Genomic DNA, 21919 nt, shown 5'->3' on the forward strand with positions numbered 1-21919 from the left:
GACAAAAGTGGTATCAGAGCAGTTCGTCCTAGTGAGTCTACAAAGCCCTGTCTACGTAGAGTCTTGTTTATCGATGTATCGTGCACCGCTTCTATAAATAGGAGGCTATGGACATTTAGGAATTGTTTCTTTTCTTTATGTCTTAGATCGTGCGATAGAGCCTATATTGTATATGAAGTCATAGTTGACCACTGAACCCGTTTGTTTCTCTTATTATAGTAATGATGCCGATTACCAAAAGCAAGAATACCGATAGGCAAGTAGATGTGGCTGCCGGAGAGGGGACTAGTAAGTCACCCACTATACCAGCTAATCAAAGTGAGGCTCCAGCTGAGCATGCATCAGAAACTTCTTCCACTCCGGAAGAAATAAGGGGGTGGAGAACTATATCCCCAGAGCCACCTATTAATATTGTTGATCAAGATCTTAGAAATGCAGTGCATACATGTAAGCAGATAAACGACTTTTTTTGTAATTTCTAAATATGTAAACTAGAGTTAAACTCCCAAACCCACTTTTAAGGTTATACTAGGTAGGTTATCGTTGTTGTAATTTTATGTCGAACAACTTGAAGAACGTGCTAATTTTCAGCAAAAATTAGGGCCACGTATTCCAAGCTCGGCCTAAACTGAAATAAGGGAGTTATTAATATGTTGGGAGACAACTTATGTCAATTATCAAAACCTTAATATAACTAGTTAAAACAAAACTTTGGCCGCTCTGGGTGAGTTCTCAGCAAAATCACAACAAAACTTCGTACATTATAGAAGCATCTCAGTTATTCCACTTGTGCAATTTTGTTGCAAATCTGATTGACTAAAGCTTTGGAGATATTACACTAACGCAGAAAGATCGTCTGCAAATGTTACTTTACCTACTAATTATATCAAGCCAAGCTTGAGTCAGAAAACAAGTCAAGGGCTCTGTCTCAGCTCGCCTCATCTGCCAGCAATCAATGATCTAATCATTTAGCATATTTTCATATCAAAATTGACAGATGGATTCGGAGAAATATGCCAAAGAACATTACAGAAATCAATTTGGTAACTAATACACTATCAAACTAAAAAGGTAGTGGTTGCCACCTCTTTTGACTCGTGGATACTCCGGGGAAGGGGGTAGAAGCCAGTAACCCTTGAAGATTTAAACATGTATTTTAGACCCAAATTAGAACTCCACCCTTATTTACATCGAATAAGGACTGTTTCACTATAGCCATAATACAGATCGGTTTTCCTCGACTAGCTTTCTGCTTTGCTCGACTTCTTGCTTTTCTTTTGTTTTTGCTTCAGCTGAGTAAGGCCCGCAGATGTGATTTTGACATTGCCCATAATTGCAGCAACAAGCTCAGGATCTGTGCATGCCTTCATCAACTCCTTCTCTCTGCTTGTGGCCTCAGGCATGTGACTAAACAAATTCATGGCTGTCTTGGCCGCTGCCAAAGGAGAAATTGTTAGTCCAACTATCTTTTTTCTATATTACCCAACAAAATAATGGCCACCGAAAATAAAAGCTACAGCAAGAAAAAATGGTTTCAAGTGTAGCAGCATATAAATGAGAATTTAGGCCAGAATCCTATGCATACTGCAGCAAAATTATTTCACTTCAGTATAAGACCTTAACAGACGCAATAAAAATAGTTTCCAGAAACAGTGACAACATGAAAGATGTACCTTTTCCTCTCTTAACAGTGCCTGGAACCAATTTCACACGATATTTGAAGGACCGTACCGCATTATAAGGACCACAGACGGGCACAGCATATAATAGAATATCATTTGGCAGTGGATTTCCAGTCAGGTAGTCCACATCATTTAATTTCTCTTTCTCTTCTTCACCAATCTCATGGATATCCTCCTCCTCCATGACTATCCTGTCCCTTTCATTAGCAGCATTACCCACATTGGTTAAAGAATGGGCATCTCCTTCATTAGATGTACTTTGCATACTCTCATCTGCATTTTCTTGACAATCCCGAGAGAGATGACCAGCCTTTTTACACTTGTAACATATTTTTGCAGCATCCTCAAGCCCTAAAACCAAAGAAATAAAATAAACTCACCAACTCAGAGTCAATAAAACACTCTCTACACATGTCGCATTGCTGTGTATTTACTTCAAATAATCCCTACTATCACACCCTGCTTCCCCCAATCAATAACCAAAAGCATACAATCCACAAGGCGCTTCTTAAGATACACCAAAATTCACAACATATGTGAATAGTAATGTAAGCTGGTTACATCATGTACAACTCTACCACCCATTTTTTTCTGTGGGGAACATCAGATTTCTAAATCTAATGACATTTGTCACTGAATAACTTCTATCAATTCCCAGCAAGTGTTTGACAAGAGACAGACGTATGTACAGGCAAATTAAAAATATTGCTGCAATCAAACACAAACACAAGTCAATATTTCACACTGCAGTAAAATGTAGAAAAAATAAGTATAAGGTCCCACTAGGCAGCAACGTTATATCTTTGCAGAAAGCCAATACAACTTACCACTACTTTATTTTGCTAGTCTACGTAGACAGCCACAGAACTTACCAGTCGTTGCTTTTGCTCCCTTAGCTGGCTCTGCATCAGCCTTGTCACTCTGAATTGTTTGATCAACTTTTTCTACTTTTCCAGCAGACTGCAAATTCAATAAAACTGTAACTAATGCAAGCATTGCTGGATAATGAAAATGCAAACATCTTGGAGAAGTTCACATATGTACTCATTAGTGAGTTTGTTGATTTGTGAATATTTAAGATTTGATTTTGTAGGATCTTAATTGATCTCATAAAATCAAATCTGATTTGCTATAGATAGATTAGGTAATTAGATCAAATAAGATCATATCTTGATAGGCTAGAATCAAGCGATTTGATTCTGTGTGTTTGTCTTCCTGTACTATAAATTTGTAGCTCACAGATGAATAAAATGTACAATTTTGGTACCAATTTTACATGGTATCAGAGCCAACACTTTTGCTTTATTCTTTTGTTGTTGATGACTAAAAGAGCATTTACTAGGCTATGTCACCCAGCGGCATTATCAGAAATCGAGAGTTCTGTTAACAAAGTTCCGACCAAGACAACAATGAACCAAGGCGGAGATTCTTCTCATTTTTTCTTTCAGCTTACTTCTCACAAGCTGAATAGAAAGAACTATTTGGAATGGGCGCAATCTGTCCGTTTGGCAGTTGATGGTCGAGGAAAACTTGGGCACTTGACTGAAGAAACGAGAAATCTTGAACCAGGAGACCCGAAAATGAACATCTGGAGTTTAGAAAACTCGAGTTGAGAAAACTCGATGGTAATTGCTTGGCTACTAAACTCCAAGAAGCCTACCATAGGTAAACCATATTTATTTCTTCCCACTGCTAGGGATGTCTAGGAGGCTGTTAGAGAGACTTATTCTGATGCAGAAGATGTCTCTCAGATTTTCAAATTAAAATTTAAACTGTGGAAAGCAAGGCAAGGGGAGAAAAGTGTTACTCTTTACTTTAATGAAATGGTTATCCTGTGGCAAAAATTAGATCAATGCTATAATGATGAATGAGAGTGTTCAAAGGATAGCGTACAAGCAATGAAAAAGGAAGAAAGTAAGAGGGTATATTTGTTTTTAGCAGGGTTGAACCAAGATTTTGACGAACTTCGTTCTCGACTTCTTGGGAAAAATCCACTTCCCACTTTGAGGGAAACATTTTCTGAGATAGGCGTGATGAAACAAGAGGAATAGTCATCTGCTTTAGTTGCTGCAAAAAATGAGAATGACAAGTCGAGTGATTTTTGCAAAAAATACTAGCACACACTCGTAAGACTTGCAGGAAAATCCTTGGAAAACCGCTCAACTGGAACAAAAAAAAAAGGCAAACAAACATGGCACCAGGACATTCTGTGTTCAGCGAAGCACCGGGGCTGAAATCTCCTTCAGAAATGCCACCATTCACCAAGGAACAGCTAGAGCTACTATACAAACTTCTCCAATCTCAACTCCAATCCAGTCAATCCAGTAATAATCCTTCTACTCCCACTTTTCTTTGACCCAAACAGGTAATGTGACATGTGTTTTTAGAATACAGATTTTACTAGTATAAGCTCTTGGATCATAGATTCAGGGGCTAGTAATCACATGACATGGAACTCCCATTTTTTCTCAATTTATACTCCTTTAGCAGGAAATAAGTTGCTAATGGTTCCTTCTCAGCAATTTCTGGGAAAGGGACAGTCAAACTAACCCCTTTTTCGACTCTTTTTAATGTCATTCATGTTCCAAAATTGTCTCATAATCTTTTGTCCATCAGCAAATTGACTCAAGATCTTCATTGTCGTTCTTTCTTTGACGATATTTCATGTGTATTTTAGGACGAGGTCTCAGGGAGGATGATTGGCAATGCTAGAGGGTTTGAAAGTCTCTATTTTCTTGAAGATGGCGATATTTCAGTAAATTTTAGTTCAGCTTGTTTGAACTCTGTCTAGTTGATAATAAAGTCACGTTATGGCACTATAGACGATGTCATCCTAGTTTTCATTATTTGAAACTCTTTTTACAATTGTTTATGAATAAACCTACATCCTATTTTCAATGTAAATTTTGTGAAATGGCTAAACAAAGACGTATATCTTTCTTATCCCGGAGTTACCGTGACACAAAGCCGTTTTTAAGTTAATTCATAGTGATGTTTGGGGACCTTCTAGAATAGCAACCGTAAATGAAAAAAGGTGGTTTATGAGTTTCATAGATGATTACACTAGACTAACTTGGGTGTACCTATTGAAAGACAAAAAAGAAGTAAAACATACATTTGAGGCCTTTTATGTTGTGGTTGAGACACAATTCATGAGAAAATTCAAATATTTCAGAGTGATAACCGGAGAGTTTTTTAATAACCACCTAAGCATTTTTTTCACTTATAAGGGAATAGTGCACCAAAGTTCATGTCCTGATACACCCCAACAAAATGGAGTAGCAGAGAAAAAAATTAGGCATCTTATAGAAGTAACTAAAGCCTTAATATTCACAAGTGGAGTCCCTAAATTTCTTTGGGGAGAAGTTCTTTTGACATCCACCTATCTTATTAATAGGACGTCTTCCCGTGTTTTGATTTTTAAAACCCCTTTCAGTATGTTCAAGACATATTTCCCTACTTCTAAATTGACAACTGATCTATCTTTGGGAGTTTTTAGGTGTAGTGTATTTGTTCATGTTCATGATCATAGTAGGAGTAAACTTGATCCACGTGCTAAAAATGCATTTTTGTTGGCTATGCCCTTATTAAAAAAGATTACAAGTGTTATGACCCAATTACTAGGAAGGTTATTATCACAATGGATGTCACCCTTTTTGAATCACAAATGTTTTTAGAAACGCATCTTCAGGGGAGAAGTACAGTGAAGATTCGAGGGATTCAAGGGATGATAAAGATCTACTTGACCTCACATGTGAGAAACACAAGGATTCGGGTTTTCTGATAGATACAGGAAATAGTTTTTCGAGTAATAACAACCTAGATAAGGTAAGAGATACCAATTTAATTAATGAAAATAAGGATATTGACACAATAGAGCATTTTTCATGATACAATTAATGATAAGAACAGGGAACAAACAAAGGAATTACAAGTTTACATGAGAAGAAACCGAAATCAAGAAAAAGAGATCAAGCACTCTCATCAAAGCCAAATGTCCACCCCCGCAAGATCTCACTGATAAACAAGGTAATTTCCCATAACCTAATTCTGATTTACCCTTTGTTAAATTAGGCCTTGATCTTCCAATTGCCAAATGTAAAAGGGTAAGAACAGTCACCAACCATCCCATGTCGAATTTTGTGTTATATAGAAACTTGTCCCCTTCCTAAATGGCATTTCTTTCTCAATTATCTGGAATGGAGATACCGAGAAATGTGCAAAATGCTTTGAACATTTCCGAGTGGAAAGAGGCAATTCTAGAGGAGATGAATGAACGCTCCGGAGAGAAATGAAACCTAAAAAATAGTAGAACTACCACGTGGAAAGAAAACAATGGACTGCAAGTGGGTGTTACCATCAAATTTAAATCAGATAGATCACTAAAGAGGTATAAGGCACATTTGGTAGCAAAAGGATTCACTTAGACTCACGCGATTGACTATCTTGAGACATTTGCTCCAGTTGCCAATTTGAATTCAATAAGGGTTCTTCTGACCATGGCTGCCAACCTTGATTCGCGCCTCCAACAACTAGACGTAAAAAATGCATTCTTGAACGAAAAACTCAAAGAAGAATTCTACATGGACCCTCCTTCAGGTTTTGAAGAAAGGTATGGAACTAGAGTGTGCAAGCTGAAGAAATCTCTCTACAAGCTCTAACAATCTCCAAGAGCTTGGTTTGGGAGGCTTACTCAATTTGTCAAAAAACAAGGGTACACTCAAGGGCAAGCAGATCATATCATGTTCATTCGACATTCTCTTAAGGAAATGACAACTATCTTGATAATGCACGTCGATGATATTATACTTATTAGAGATGACTTGTCCGAAATGAAGAATTTAAAGAAACAATTAGCCTCAGAGTCTGAGATTAAATATTTGAGCCAGTTGAAATATTTTCTTGGCATGGAAGTAGCGAGATCAAAAGAAGGCATTATGGTGTCACAAAAGAAGTATGAACTAGATCTTCTAAAAGAGCCAGGGATAAGTAGTTGTCATCCAACTGAAACACCTATTGATCCGAATATAAAATTCAGAAATAAAGAAGGAAATTCAGTTGACCACAATCAATATCAAAGACTAGTGGGGAAGTCGATCCACTCGTCACATACTCAACCTGATATAGCTTTTGTTGTAACCTTAGTCAGTCAATATATGCACTCTCCAAAGGAAGAGCACCAAGAAGTGGTCTACATGATCCTAAGATGTCTTAAAAGCTCTCCGGTGGAAGGATTTTTTTTTTTTAGAAAAATTCAACATAGGAGGCATTGAAAGCTTTACAGATGCAGACTAGGCAAGTTCTACTATTGACAAGAGGTATACATCTGGATATAGTACTTTTATCTGGGGAAATATTGTGACCTGGAGGAGTAAAAAGAAGAATATTGTAGCACACAGCAGTGCTGAAGCTAAATACCGATCTATGGACCATCGGATTTGAGAAATGATTTGGCTCAAGAAGATGATAGAAGAACTAAAAAAACGTACAATAAAGCAGCCATAAGTATTGCTCACAATCCAGTTCAACATGATAGAACAAAATATGTTGAAGTGGATAGGGCACTAGAGAAGATTGAAAAAGGAAATGTGTGCATGCCTTTCGTCCCAACAAATCAGCAAATGGCATATATTTTCACAAAAGGCTTGTTTAAACCAAAATTTGAAGTTCTTTTAAGCAAGTTAGGCATGACAAATATTTACAAGCCAACTTGAGGGGGGTGCTGATTTGTGAATATTTAAGATTTGATTTTGTAGGATCTTAATTGATTGATAAAATAAAATTTGATTTGCTATAGATAGATTAGGTAATTAGATCAAATAAGATCATATCTTGATCTGCTACAATCAAGAAATTTGATTTTTTGTGTGTTTGCTTTGTTGTACTATAAATTTGCAGGTCTCAATGAATGTGCACTTTTGGTACCAATCTTACAGAGTTCACACACTTCTGATGAAAACCCAAGTGTGAACAAGCACCAAATCATGAACGGAAAAAGTGAAAATGGTATGATAAGAGGAAATAAGAAAAAAGGAAACCTATAGATCATCTTTTCATTGAAGAGCAAGAAAAACAATATATGATCAAATGCACGATCATTGAGTATGATAATAGGATCAGCAACTCCTAAGTGGAGTTACTAGTGTAATGGGAATGAAAGCATCTTCTAATCATGGATTGGTAATGCTCATTGGTGAACTTGCACAAATAGTCATGTTGGAGAACTTTTTCTGAAAGTCGGTTGTAGTTGTCATGGGCAAAGCAACAGAAAAGATAAAATAGAGCCACATTCACCTCCATCATGGTTATATGAAAGTAATTTGAGACAAGGAAAATGTATTGACCAGGGTATCTACATTGCCCCCGGCCACCCCCACGTCAGACAAACGAATTTTTTTGTATACTTGATGCATATTGTTCAGACCGAAAGAACTCTATGGAGTGGATCCAGAGAGCAAGATCAGAACGAGCATCTTTACCTTTGAAGCCTGACCTTTTCTTAAGCTATTAGTGCACTCCAAACCCTATACCCCACCCCCTACCCCCAAAACCCTACCCAAAAAATTGTGGGTATTAAGAACATATTTATGTCAATGCAACCTATATCTGCCTCACACATTTATGTCAATGGAACCTATATATGCCTCACTTGTATGATTTCGCCAACTCTAAGTCACGTCGGTAAAACAAGATACTCTTCATTTTTATTTTTATTTTTGATAAGCAAGATATTCTTCATTTTATAGGATACCATCATAATCCGAGCAAAAGTTTTTCAAGATCCAATGCAGGAGGCCACCTACTAAAATCATTATGCCGGCAAAAATGAGGAGCAGAACAAAAGGAGCAAAACCAGACCACTGAAAATGAAACAATTATGAAAACACACTGTACATAATACTCACAGCCAGCAGAGCCATGCGAATACGACGCTCCTCCTCATCCTGATCTGCATATTTCTCTTTTATCTTCTTAAGTTTACCCTTTTGCCCACGAATGACTTTTCCACAACCAGACCTTGCTTTGTTTACATCTCCCACACACTGCTTCTGATTTTCCTCTGAGTGCTTTCCTCGCACAGTGGTTGCACCCTCGGTGCTATCACTGCCTTTCTTAAGCTTTCTTCTTTCAGTTTTTGTAATATAAGGTTTTTCTCTTTGTGATACTCTCTTTTCTTCCTCATCATGCTGCCGTGCAGATCCAAATAAAGAAGGGACCCCATGGTTTTTAGTAGATGCAGTGGAAGATCCAATTTCGAGAGCCCTATCAATAAGATACTCCAGCTGTGATGTCCCAGATGTAGCCATTATCCCCAAAAAATCAGACGTACCATCATTATTAATGCAATTAACTTCAGCAGAAGAGTTGACTAAATTGCTAGCTTGATCATCAGAAGTGCTCAAGGCAATATTGGATTGAGCTGCAGAAGAAACACCTGAAGCACTTGACCTAGCCTTTGGCAGATCTGTTCTGTCTTGCATATCTACAACGGGTGGTTCCATTGACAACTCCTCATCCGTGCTGGAATCATGAATTGCTTTGGATGGCTCACTTTGTTCAGCATCATTTAGTCCTTCCTCTTCACCTCTAACCCTCCTTTCATTCAAGTGAAACCCCAAAGAACTTTCCTCAAGGCGAAATAATATTCCAAAGCCCATAACAAGAGGGTGTGGTGGAAGAAAATTCTTTTTACCACGGATCATGAAACTTCCAACTGTTAGATATTCACCTGTAGGAGCAGTTTTACTGACCTGGTGAGGATAAACCCACCAAGCACTAGTCACTATCTTTGAGTCCCAAGCCTGGCTTTGGCAAACCTACATCGCAACCCAGTAAACATTGTGAGGTTGTTGCTTCCCACCTACAGCAGATGCAGTAATACGAAATCTCGGCAACTTACAGTGAAGCACCCCACTTGGTTCAATGTGAGAGGAGGTATTGGCATCTCAGGTTTGTGATTCTTGATCACAGTACTCGAAGCTCCGTGGAGATCTGCATGGATGTACCTATTTCAAAGAAAATATTTCTCATAAAACAATCACATAAAAAGTAACAAAATTCCTACAAACTAAACCAAATTCACAAGACAGTTTAGATATCTGATGTCATATAAAAACTAGACGTATATTAATTGGGAATTATGGACTAGAAACAATATACGTACAGTTATTATTAAATATAAAAAAGGAAAAATAAAGAGTGGTCAGTATAAATGAATAGGTGGGGATAAAAATATTGTAGCACCAAAAGTTTGGCTCGCTTAGGGAAGAAATCTCATCTCCCAAAAAAAAAAAAAAGAAACCGAAATCACATTCCCTGTCTTTCTTCTGTCAAACAGCTATATTCTGATACAGAAATCAGAGTTGCCACATTCTATTCCTCTGAATGGCTTATACTTGATAAAGTGATAATTCAGTTGCTCCATTCTAGCAAACCGAATGTAATCCTTTCCTTTTTGGGTCATCATAAACCAATGTCTTTTTTCCAATAACTGAAAGTTTGAGAATAACATAACACAGGAAATAACATCTCTAAACTCCACACATTCTAACTATATGTCAGCGCTTGACGGGTCACAGAGATTAAAATGTTAATTTGACTTGTTTTTTATACACGAAGAAAATATTGCAGCAATGATTAAAAAGACGGTTTCATCATATCGTAGTTAAGATTTGAATATAAACAACAACAACAACAACATACCCAGTGCACTCCCACATAGTGGGATCTAGGGAGGGTAGGTTAAGATGCGAATAGTAAAATAAATTTTATGTTCTTCAAAATTGTGAAATTATATAGAATAATATTATTTTAAAATGGTGCAAAACATTTTGGAACGGCTCAAAAATGGAAAGAGTATCATATAAACTGAAAACATCTAAAATAAAGAGTAGCTCCCCCCCCCCCCCAAAAAAAAATACATTTTCCCAATAAATGTTTGATGTTTGATGTTTGATTAACCGCACTTTTGAATGCCTTCTCAATTTTAAATAAAGCATCTTAAGTGGCTCCTAATGTGGAGTTGAATCATCTTGACAGCCAATTAGGTATAATAAACTTACAGATCTCCCTTGGACATGTATCTCTTGACTATCATCTCATTCTGTTGTGCATCACGTCCACTTATGACTAGATAATTCTCACTACTGATGAACCAATTAAATTTCTCAAACCAGTGAACTTTGCGCATATGCGAAATCACAGCAACTGTCTTTTCCTGCATATTTATATAGTGGAGAAGAGAAAGTGTTATGTCACTCAACAGAACAAATAAACAGCTCCTCAGATGGGTATACATTATCACAAAAGAAAGTTCAAGTGTAATGTTACCATTCTCAAAAAAAAAAAGTTCGTGTAACAATAGGCCTTTTTCACTTACTTCATTCATCTACATCCCATAAAAGAAACTAAATACATTTTTTAAAAAAAACATATTTATGTTCAGCAAAGTGCTTATATATGTACTCCCCAATAAGTACTTTTTAGACAACAGTCGGGCCAATCACTGAGCTAACAGTTCACTTTTGTTAATTTTACGTTATCAACTATAGTGGATGACACACAGGTCATAGGCAACATACTACACAACAAAGACGTAACCCTACATTGTATTCACACAAGATAAAAAGCAAATAGTTCTACGCTTAAAGATTTCTCGGAAATCACATCAACAAAAACTTCTATGACTTCCAATGGACAACTTCAACATCAAAGTCTAGAAAGGCCCTAGTAGATGGACTATCAAAAGTTCCTCAGGCTAACAACCACTAAGAAGGCATAGAATTACTAAACACATAAACAACACAAACTGTGAATAGCCATTGGTCAGATTTTTGGCCACCTGAGACAGCTGGAGACGTGTCTTTCTCTCAGCAGCCTTGAATGCTTTTTCATGAGCAGTTACAGTCTTCTCTTGCTTGTTTTCTTGTCTTTTCTTCATTTCATACCACCGTCGAGCATTTGCATGAGCTGAAAGTGCCAGATCAACTTCAACCTACGAAAAGAGAAAAAAAATGGACAGACACTGTCATCCATGCTCAAATTGCTGCATTTCTTTCAAAACCAGTCACAAGCTTAAGTAAAAACTTGAATCAACATCAATGCTTCACAAACAGTACATATAGGTAGGTAAAAGAATTCTCCAAACTGAAATGTGGGTTGTTAATTAGAACTTCTAGAAAAGAAAAAGATCAGGTCAGCATACCTTGTCCACTGGTTGTGTCTTTTCATCATCATCCATTTCATCAAGATTGTTGCTTAACAGCAATGTCATGCAGTTTCTTTCAAGATGGAGCTTGTCAATAAGTCCAGCTACTGGATTTCCAGATCTTTTCTCTTCTTTCACCATTCGAGCCAAATCTTCCCAACTCATTCCATTAGCAAGAGCTACACGTACTGCTAAGATTGCAGCATCAACATCTTCCAAATTGTATTCTATCAGCTCTGCCATCTTAATACAATGTTCAACTTCTTGCTTTAATGTTACAACACGGTTTTCCTGCATCATGTTGGAGAAGCTTTTGAACTCAAAGTTTATAGTAGTACAGGATTATCTATTAATAGTTATCTCCAGTCCCTGTGGAGATTCTTTTTTTCTTCCATTGGTACATGCTTTAAGTGGAAGAGGTCTCTTCGGAAGAAAATTCAACTCTAACCAAGAGAGTATCATTCTCAACTTCTATACGTCTGCGAACGATAAACTCTAGCTACACTCACAGAATTAGGCCGACAGATATAAAAGATGCCATGGAAAATATGAGGATTAGAAAATCTTTAGGTCCTGTTTTATACCTATAGAGGTTTGGAAGTATCTTGGAGAGGTCGGAGTAGAATGGCTCACCAAGCTATTCAATGATGCTAAGAAGTGGTAGGGTGCCCAATGAGAAGAGTACCCGGATTCCAATTTATAAAAACAAAGGCGATATTCAAAGTTGTATGAACTACTATGGCATTAAACCCATGACTCATACGACGGAATACTATGCAGGCTTAGGAATACGACAAGGGTAAAAGAGAACCATTTGGCTTTATGCCTAGTAGAATTTAATTCTACATATCCTTAGTTTGAGACCACAAGATTCAAAAATCCTCTTTACTTTCTTAAAAGTCATGCCAAGTCAAAGCCAAACAAACAAATTGACACAGAGGGAGTAATAATAATGTTAGAATATGAGTAGAAATAGAAATAGTATATAGAATCCTACTTGAAAAATGATTGTAATGTCAGTGTCCTAGTTGGAAAAGAAGTCTAGTGTAGCATCTATCAATAGGGTCTCAATGTAACAATTCAGATACACAACAATTCAATAATATTTTTCTCTTTTATTTCTCACATAGTATCAGATCATTGGTGAGAAAAGTATTATAGTGCATCATTCCAGCAAAATGAGTCGTCGATGTGCAAATTCTCCGGTGACCTTATCAAGTTCTTTCTTTTTCGAAAACCAGCCCACCACTAGTTTCAAAATTTTTCGGCGAAAAAACCCCAGTCAAGATTGCTAGAAATAGGTGCAACACGCGCCCTTATGCATCGCTAGTAGCAGTTTTCCAAGAAGGGTCGCCTCTTCAATCCGAGGCTACCCATATAGAAGGGTCGCTTCTTCAATCTGAGGCTACCCATATAGTTATTTCTCAATTCTGATCAAGTTTCGACATTCATATCTAAGATTCCGGCTATTGAACACCATTTTTCCAAATTCTGGCAACATGTCTCCTAATTTTTTGCTCATTTTAGTCCTATGATTAAATCTAAACCCTAAATGAAGAAATCAAAAAATCAAACGTCACAGCCCATGACGAATCGACGAGGGGGAGGTTGTTTTGAAAGATCTCGACCTAAGTGTAGTTATTGTAAAAGGCTTGGACACACTCGTGACATATGTTATTCTCGACCTAAGTGTAATTATTGTGATAGGCTTGGACATACTCATGAAATATGTTATTCTTTGCATGGTCAACCACCTAAATCTTCATGTTGCTCAGTCTAACACCACAGCCAGCCAGGTAGTCAACGGGTGTATTTGTCTGAAAAGGAATATAATGAGTATGTTTAGTATCAAGCAACCAGTAGCCTCAACTACACAATCTCCTACCTTTAATCACTTCTATCAAATATTGTTTATTCACAATTTCTTTCAACTGTCACTTTAGCCAATGGTAACCAACAACAACAACAACACACCCAGTGTACTCCCACATAGTGGGGTCTAGGGAGGGTAATGTGTACGCAGACCATACCACTACCTCATATAAAGTAGAGAGGTTGTTTTCGATTGACCCTCGGCTCCGGAGTATAACAAACACAAAATATAAAAGCACACAGTCAAATGGGATAACGAACTGCTAGCTAATAAAGGAAATAAGACAATCACAAGATAATACTATAAACTATCTATTTGAAATCATAGACATAACCAAAACACCACAAACCAGAAACTCCAAACACCAACAAAGCACTCTCCCCTACAATTACAGATAAACTCCTACCCCCTAATCCTCTACCCTAATCCGCGTCCTCCACACCTTTCTATCAAGGGTCATGTCCTCCGTAAGCTATAACTGCTCCATATCATGCCTAATCACTTCCCTCCAACATTTCTTCGGCCTACCTCTACCCCGCCTAAAACTATTCATAGCCAGCCTCTCACACCTCCGTACTAGAGCATCCGAGCACCTCCTCATCACAAGCCCGAACCAATGTAACCTCACTTCTCGCATTTTGTCCTCCACCGAAGTCACTCCCACCTTGTTTCGAATAATCGCATTTCTAACCCTATCTTTCTTGGTAAGACCACACATCTATCGTAACATCCTCATCTCCGTCATCTTCAACTTTTGGATGGGAGAGTTCTTAATTGACCAACACTTCGCTCCATACAATACAGTCAGTCGGGCAACCACTCTGTAGAACTTACCTTTAAGCTTTGGTGGCACCTTCTTATCACACAAGACTCCCAAAGCAAGCCTCCATTTTAACCACCCTGCACCAATACGGTGCGTGACATCCTCGTCAATCTCACCATTCCCCTAAAATATAAACGCCAATGGTAACCAAATCAAAGCAAAAAGAGTTGGACAAGCTAATCCCTTATCCTCTGTCACTTTAAATTCTATTCTTTATGTCCATAGTTATCCTTTCAATTTTCCATCGGTCAGTTGTTTGACTCGTGCCCTAAATTATGGCATACTATTTCTTGACGAATCTTTTATCATGCATGACCATAGTACAGGACAAACAATTGGTGAAGGATATAAATCACAATAACTCCTCCATAGCATGTCCAGTTACAAATTCTCCAAACGTATGGGACATCCTAGTTTGTTCAAGTTACAAAAGATGGTGCCCAGCTTGTCTAGTCTATCCACATTAGATTGTGAGTCGTGCCAACTTGAAAAAATACACCCGAACTACCTTTCAACGTAGTGCTGAGAATCATGCAGAGTCTTATCTTTTCCTTAGTTCACACAAATATTTAGGTTCCTAGAAGAATCAATTCAACCTCAAGGTTTCGTTATTTTGTTAGCTTCATTGATGATTATTCAAGATGTACTTGAATTTTCTTAATGAAAGATCGATCTGAATTATTTCATATATTCAAGAGTTATTGTGCTGAAATAAAAAATCAATTTGGTATCTCTATTCATACATTTCGTAGTAATAACGCCTTAGAATATATGTCCTCCCAATTTCAATAATTTTTTACTCGTCAAGGAATTATTTATTGGACTTCTTATCCGTAATACCCCTCAACAGAATGGAGTAGCAAAGAGGAAGAAAAGGCACCTTATCAAGACTACATTCTTCACATTCAATCCCATGTTCCGCTGTATTTTTAGGGCGATACAGTTACCGCATCTTGCTATTTAATTAATCAGATGCCTTCACTTTCCGTTCAAAATCAAATTCTTTATTTAGTATTGTTTCCTCAGTCACCTTTATAACTTCACCCAAGGAAAGATAAATTAACCCCTCGTGCTCTCAAATATGTTTTTCTTGGTTATTCTCAAGTACAAAAGGGATATTGTTGCTACTCACACATTATGTCAGTTGATGTCACATTCTTTGAGTCTTAACCTTTACATCTTCTTCTGATCCTGATCATCCTAACATGTCTGAGGTCTTACCTATTCGACTTTTGAGAATCCTACCGTTACTTCTACATCTCCAGCCTTAGTGCCACTAATCTTACCTGCACCGACTTTTGAGGAATCTACAATACCTTCTACAACTCCATCTACAGTGCCACCACTCCTAACTTATCATCGTCGTTCTTTTAAGTTATCATCGTCTATCATCACCCCATTATGCCTTTATATCATCTTTGTCCTCTTATCTTCATCTATAAGTCCACAAAAGCAATACTTTCTCATTCAGGATGGCGACATGCTATGATTGATGAAATGTTTGTTTTACATACGAGTGGGCACTTGAGAGCTTGTTCCTCACCTTTCAAGTAAATCAATTGTTGGTTGTCGTTGGGTTCATGCAGTCAAAGTTGGTCCGGACGACAAAATTGATCAACTTAAGGCTCGCCTTATTGCCAAGGGGTACGCTCAGATATTTGGGCTTGATTATAGTGATTCTTTCTCTCCTGTGGCTAAAATAGTATCTATTCGTCTTTTTCTATCCATGGTGGTTGTTTGACACTGGCCTCTTTTTCAGTTGGATATTAAGAATGTTTTCCTCTATGGTAACCTTGAGGAAGAAGTTTATATGGAGCAACCACCTAATTTTATTGCTCAGGGGAGTATAAGTATAGTCTGGTGTGCTAATTGCATCGGTCACTGTATGGTCTCAAAAATCTCCTCGAGCTGGTTTGTAAAGTTAAGCACAGTAACTCAAAAGTTTGGCATGATTCGTAGTGAAGCATATCACTCTGTGTTTTATCGACATTCTACTCCAAATCTATGTATTCATTTGGTGGTTTAAATTGATGATATCGTTATTCTCGAAAATGATCAAGATGATATCATTAGTTTGAAGCAACACCTCTTTCAGCATTTCCAGACCAAGACCTAAGCAAATTGAGGTATTTTTAGGTATTGAAGTTGCTTAGTCCACAATAAGCAAGTATACCTTAGACATTCTCGAGGAGACAAAAATAATGGGATGTAAGCCTATTGACACTCCTATGGATCCGAAAACTAAATGCTTGCCAAGACAGAAAGAGCCACTCAATGATCCTAGATGTAGGCGTCTAGTTGGTAAGATGAATTATCTCACAATGACTAGACCTGGCATTTCCTATCCTGTGAGTGTTGTAAACCAATTTAGGGAGAAGGATTCTCCATGTGATAATCATTGAGATGCAGATGTTCCCATTGTGTGATATATTAAGTCAGCTCCAGGTAAAGGACTACTTTTCAAGGATCGAGGTCATGAGTCGTTGGATATACAAATGTTGATTGGGCAGGATCACCTTGTGATAGACATTCTACATCCGAATATTGTGCTTTAGTAAGAGGTAATTTGGTGTCCTCGAAGAGCAAGAAACAGTGTGGTTGCTCGATCTAGCGCAGAAGTAGAATATCGAGCAATGACAGTGGCCACTTGTGAGTTGTTTTGGCTTACACAATTGTTAACAGAGTTAAGAGTTAAAATTTGGAGAAATCAGTGAAATGAAACTTGTGTATGATAACCAAGCGGCTCTTTATTTTGCATCAAATTCGGTATTTCATGAGAGGACTAAGCATATTAAGATTGATTGTCATTGTCACTTTGTGAGAGAGGATACTTCCATAGATATTGTTACAAAAAATTGTAAAATTGAGTGATCAGCTTGCAGATATTTTCACCAAGTCCCTCACTATTAATTACATTTGTAACAAGCTTGATACATATGACTTGTATGCACCAGCTTGAGGAAGAGTGTTAAAATATGAGTAGGAATAGGAATAGTTTAAGTTTATAGAATCCTACCTGGAAAAGAATTTTAATGTCAGTATCTTGGTTGGAAAAGGAGTCAAGAGAAGTGTGTATAAATAGGGTCTCAATGTAATAATTTAGATACAAAATAATTCAATAATATTTTTCTCCTTTATTTCTCACAAATAATAATAATAATATGTTTTACTGTTATTTTATTTAGTACGATAATGATATTAATGAGCTTAAATGAAAAGAAGAGGAGTCATATAGCTGATTGAGGAATAATGGCTTTCATAGTTGTTGTCTTCAGGAAAAAATTGCCATATCCAACTTATTTTTCTTCCATTTAAAGTATGTACCACGTATACATTTGTTAAAACCATGACCTGCATGCTTTATGTACCATTCACACGCTAAAACGCATACTTCACAGAATAATTAATAGAAACCGACTGAAATGGTTCAAGATGATTATAGAGTAGATGTGACGCAAACCTGATCAGCGCGGATCTTATTAAGTTTCTGCATTGCGGTGCTTTCTTTGGACTTTTGTTGTTGTTCAGAGCGTTGACTTTCAATCTTACTGTAGAACTCATCCAATGCTGCATCAAATGTCTCAAACTTCATGAAATCCCGACACTTAAGCTGATTCAGTAACAGAGGGCAGAACTCATCATACATCTGTAGAACGAAAGTCTCAGATAAATCACTCTTCTGCAACTATATACGTACAGAAAAGAAGAATAAATGGTCACGGGAATTAAAAATCTCAAAATATAGGATAACTGTGCAACCTTCTCAGAAGATCCACTATCGCACATGCTGGAATCCTTTTTAGACAAAGCCTTTTGCTGCATTAAGATGTAGCCTTCTGGAACTTTCTCACCCAGTATAATTTCCTCCAGCCAGTCTTCAAACTGATTAACTGCCTCTGTCAGAGAATGAAGTGTATTGCCTTCTAATTTAAAACCTGTGTCGATCTTTGTATTTGGAACCAAGCTAGCATCCTGAATAATGTGTTCAGAAAGTGCTGGACCATAACCTAGTGCCTCCCCAAGAACCACTTTCAGTGTTGGTGACTTTGCACGTGCACCATCATTCCCCTTTTTAGTAGAATTAGCAGCTTTTATGCTTTTTTGGTTACCTCGCTTTTGTTGAGGTGCATCAGATCCATCATTCTCCCGTTCATTATCTTCTACCTGTTCAATTTTATCAGTCTGGGCGGAAGACATCAAGGCTGCCTGCAACTTTTCAGTAGTTGTCCGTTTAAAGACTCGGCATATTTCAACTGGATATCGATGGCGAGACATAATTGCAACACCTTTATCATCGTCCCTGCATATGTGTGAGTTACATGTAAAAGCAAGCTTTCCAAAGTGAATTGCGAAATTAAGTTGCAAAAGTGCCAAACTGAGTTGCGAAATTATGAGGATACCCAAAGACTGCAAAGATCTAGGTTTATGGCTTGATAATTTGTACTCAAAGTTTAAGTTGATGCAGCTCAAAGCAGCACTTAAGAAAGAGGAAAAAAATTCAAGATACCTGCTAGGCCGAAGGCTTAAATCTGATCATTTTACATTCCAGAAGAGGACAAACAAAATGAGTGATTTATGTCTTATGAAACCATGCACAGCAGTATCAAACAGTTTTTGTTTGTTAAACAGAACCCTAACAGATCGGAATAGTTGAACCATCCAATGGGTTTAACCTTCAGAAATCTTCTGGCAGAGTTTCATATGGAAAGAGGAATTTGAAGAAAAATGGCAAAAGAAAACATACATTGTCTGCATAGACGTTTACGATGATCCATTACATAGACATGTTCAGCTGAAGGAGAAAAAGCTAGGGAATAAAAGGCAACTAATCTACCTGTGTGACCGTAGGAGAGTCAAGACCATGAAGTCAGAATCTGTAAGGAGTATATTTCCTTGGGCATATAGTTCTAATATCACATAATGAGCATTGGCACCTAGTCCAAACTGAAAGAGAATTATCTGAACCCAAAAACAATAAAGAAAGGATAAGATAAAAGATCATGAAAGTAATCACTAATTTAAAGAGAGAGAAAAACAGAAATTTTCAAACAATGAAATATACTCAATGCAATGATAGAACCATAGCATATGCAATATACCCTGTCATAACCAAGTTGCCGCACATCCTCAAGCCTCCTCGTCCTTATATGCTTCCTCAATTTAAGTGTAAATCCAGACGGAGTGTTACTTTTGTCCCTAAAAAAGAAGGAAACCAGAAAAAAGAACTTCAGAAAATGGAAAAATTTGAAGAACTCAGCATATAGAATCCAAATTGCATATGCCATTGATCAACAAAGAAGTAATGCACTTCCCATGAATAATCAACTACGGTTGAAAGCAGGAAGACAACCACTAAAACATTCGAGCCTATGTTTCTAAATTATCTGTATACTAACTTCTATATTAATAACAACTACGCCTCAATCCCAACTACTTGGGATCTACAAATCCTCTATATCCACTCTGTTCAATTCCAATATGGGAAAACAACTTGACTTGGCAAATTAGGAGTTCTCTAAAACTTTAGGGCCTCTAAGTTTCACACATATCCGTCTATCCAGACCTAATATAAAATTTAACTCTAGTTTGTATGTTTCAGTGTATTTAGCATCTTCACTCATAAAAAAGAGGTAAGAGTACTAAATAATGAGATTTCATGCAAAAGTGGAGAAGTACTAAATAGGTACCGAAGATAAGCAGTGGTATGCAAGCGGACGCCACTTTCCATGAGCAATAAAACCTTCTCACTCTCCCCTGATTCAGTAATTCCACTACTGTTCATCAGCTTAAACACATAGGTCTGCAAGAGATTATAAACAATCAACCGGGATACCGGGGGAGTTTGTTTGTATATTTAAGAAAATGTGGAATGGGAGGTTCCACCTTTGGGGAAAGATCATAAACGTTGGAACACCGCATCCCGATTAAGCGACGCAAGCATTTGACCTCTGCGGCCACATCCGCCGTGTTCATTCGCACCTTCACCATTTCGACACCACTTTATTCTTCCTTTCTTCTTCTATTAGGGGATTTTTATTGTTGGAGCTTTCCTACCTTAAAACACCACTCCATATATAGGCATCCCACGAGGAGTGTCGTATCCGAGGAGAAAATGCCTGCTCCTCAAGGTTTGGGCTGGGTCGGCCCACTTCCTTAAAATGGACCCGAAAAAAGGAAAAGAAAAAATACATAAAGTAGCATATTTAAATATTAAATTATGAAAAATGACAACGCTTTTATCAAATTATATTTTGTGCCATATGTATTTATATATATTTGTATTTTTGTAGCAATAGTTTGCAAAAATACAAAATACAACTTTTTATACTATGTAATTATGAAACTGTTGCTACGAAACTCATAATTAAGGGGATAAGTATGTTATTTCTGAATTTTTGCCCAAAAGGAAATTACATGCTCCGATGACTTTAAATTTTTGACCCCAATAAAAAAAGTAACTAACCTTCCTTCCTTTTTTAATATAGTATAAATACAATTTTGCCCTCTACACCTTAAATATTTTTAAACTTTTCATACTCATTTTCTGTAACGACTCGAGACTACCCCTAGTCGTTACACGGTGCCCATGACCCCGAACGACCACAAGCTAACCTTTTGCTAATATTTGTACCTGAGCACTGCATAATATAATAAATAAATGCGGAAAGCTGGCGAAAACTTGTCATAAGGTTAAAAACGTCTAAAATACTCAAACTGAAAACTGAATACTAATACATCTGTCTGAAAAAGACTCTAACTGTCTAAACTGTGGAGTTGATGGGACATGTCCCCAACTAACTCCGTATACTGATAATAAAGTGAATCTAATGAAGTACTGAAATAAGAAGCATCCTCGGATGATGAGGACTCACTGCTACGTCTATTGCTGCTGACTGAGTCTGGACTGCTAAGGATACTCTAGGGCTCGTGCTTCTGAACCTATGGCGTCAAATAAAACACCATAGCGCAAATACGTCAGTACGGGAATGTACTGAGTATGTAGATGAGGTAAGGCTAAATGCAAGGGCTTATGTATGAACAATAACTAACTGAATGATATGCAAGAGCTGGATTAGCATACATAGAGAATCTATAACTACTTAACATACTATGACTGAGCATACTAGGACTGAATCTGATAACTAATACTGAATATGCCATCAATCTGAGGTTTCTGAATATACTTAGATTATATGTATCTGAAGCTACTGAAACTCATATCCGTACTTATTAATACTGATAAAATGGATGACTGAGCCTACCAATAATTGATACCGATTGGCTGAATCTGAGATCAAACCTATCTAGCGGGGTGATCTCTAAATCTTCTAATA

The 21919-nt window shown here is 37.3% G+C and overlaps 1 protein-coding gene across 1 annotated transcript; it reads right to left on the reverse strand.

Moving 5' to 3' along the window:
• Nucleotides 1-956: 956 nt before the first annotated feature.
• On the reverse strand, nt 957-20757 carry LOC107840250 (ribosome quality control complex subunit NEMF). The gene is made up of 14 exons (XM_016684057.2): nt 20469-20757; nt 20273-20385; nt 19685-19781; nt 19420-19544; nt 18345-18885; nt 18046-18231; nt 11887-12180; nt 11524-11676; nt 10745-10899; nt 9583-9688; nt 8588-9499; nt 2555-2642; nt 1674-2033; nt 957-1435 (listed from the first exon to the last, which is right to left on the reverse strand). Exons 1-14 carry the CDS (start codon nt 20571-20573, stop codon nt 1242-1244), a joined length of 3429 nt encoding a protein of 1142 aa, XP_016539543.1. The 5' UTR covers nt 20574-20757; the 3' UTR covers nt 957-1241.
• Between the last annotated feature and the right edge of the window lie 1162 nt (nt 20758-21919).

The sequence above is a fragment of the Capsicum annuum genome, chromosome 1, assembly GCF_002878395.1.
Source record: "Capsicum annuum cultivar UCD-10X-F1 chromosome 1, UCD10Xv1.1, whole genome shotgun sequence".
NCBI classification, from domain to species: domain Eukaryota; kingdom Viridiplantae; phylum Streptophyta; class Magnoliopsida; order Solanales; family Solanaceae; genus Capsicum; species Capsicum annuum.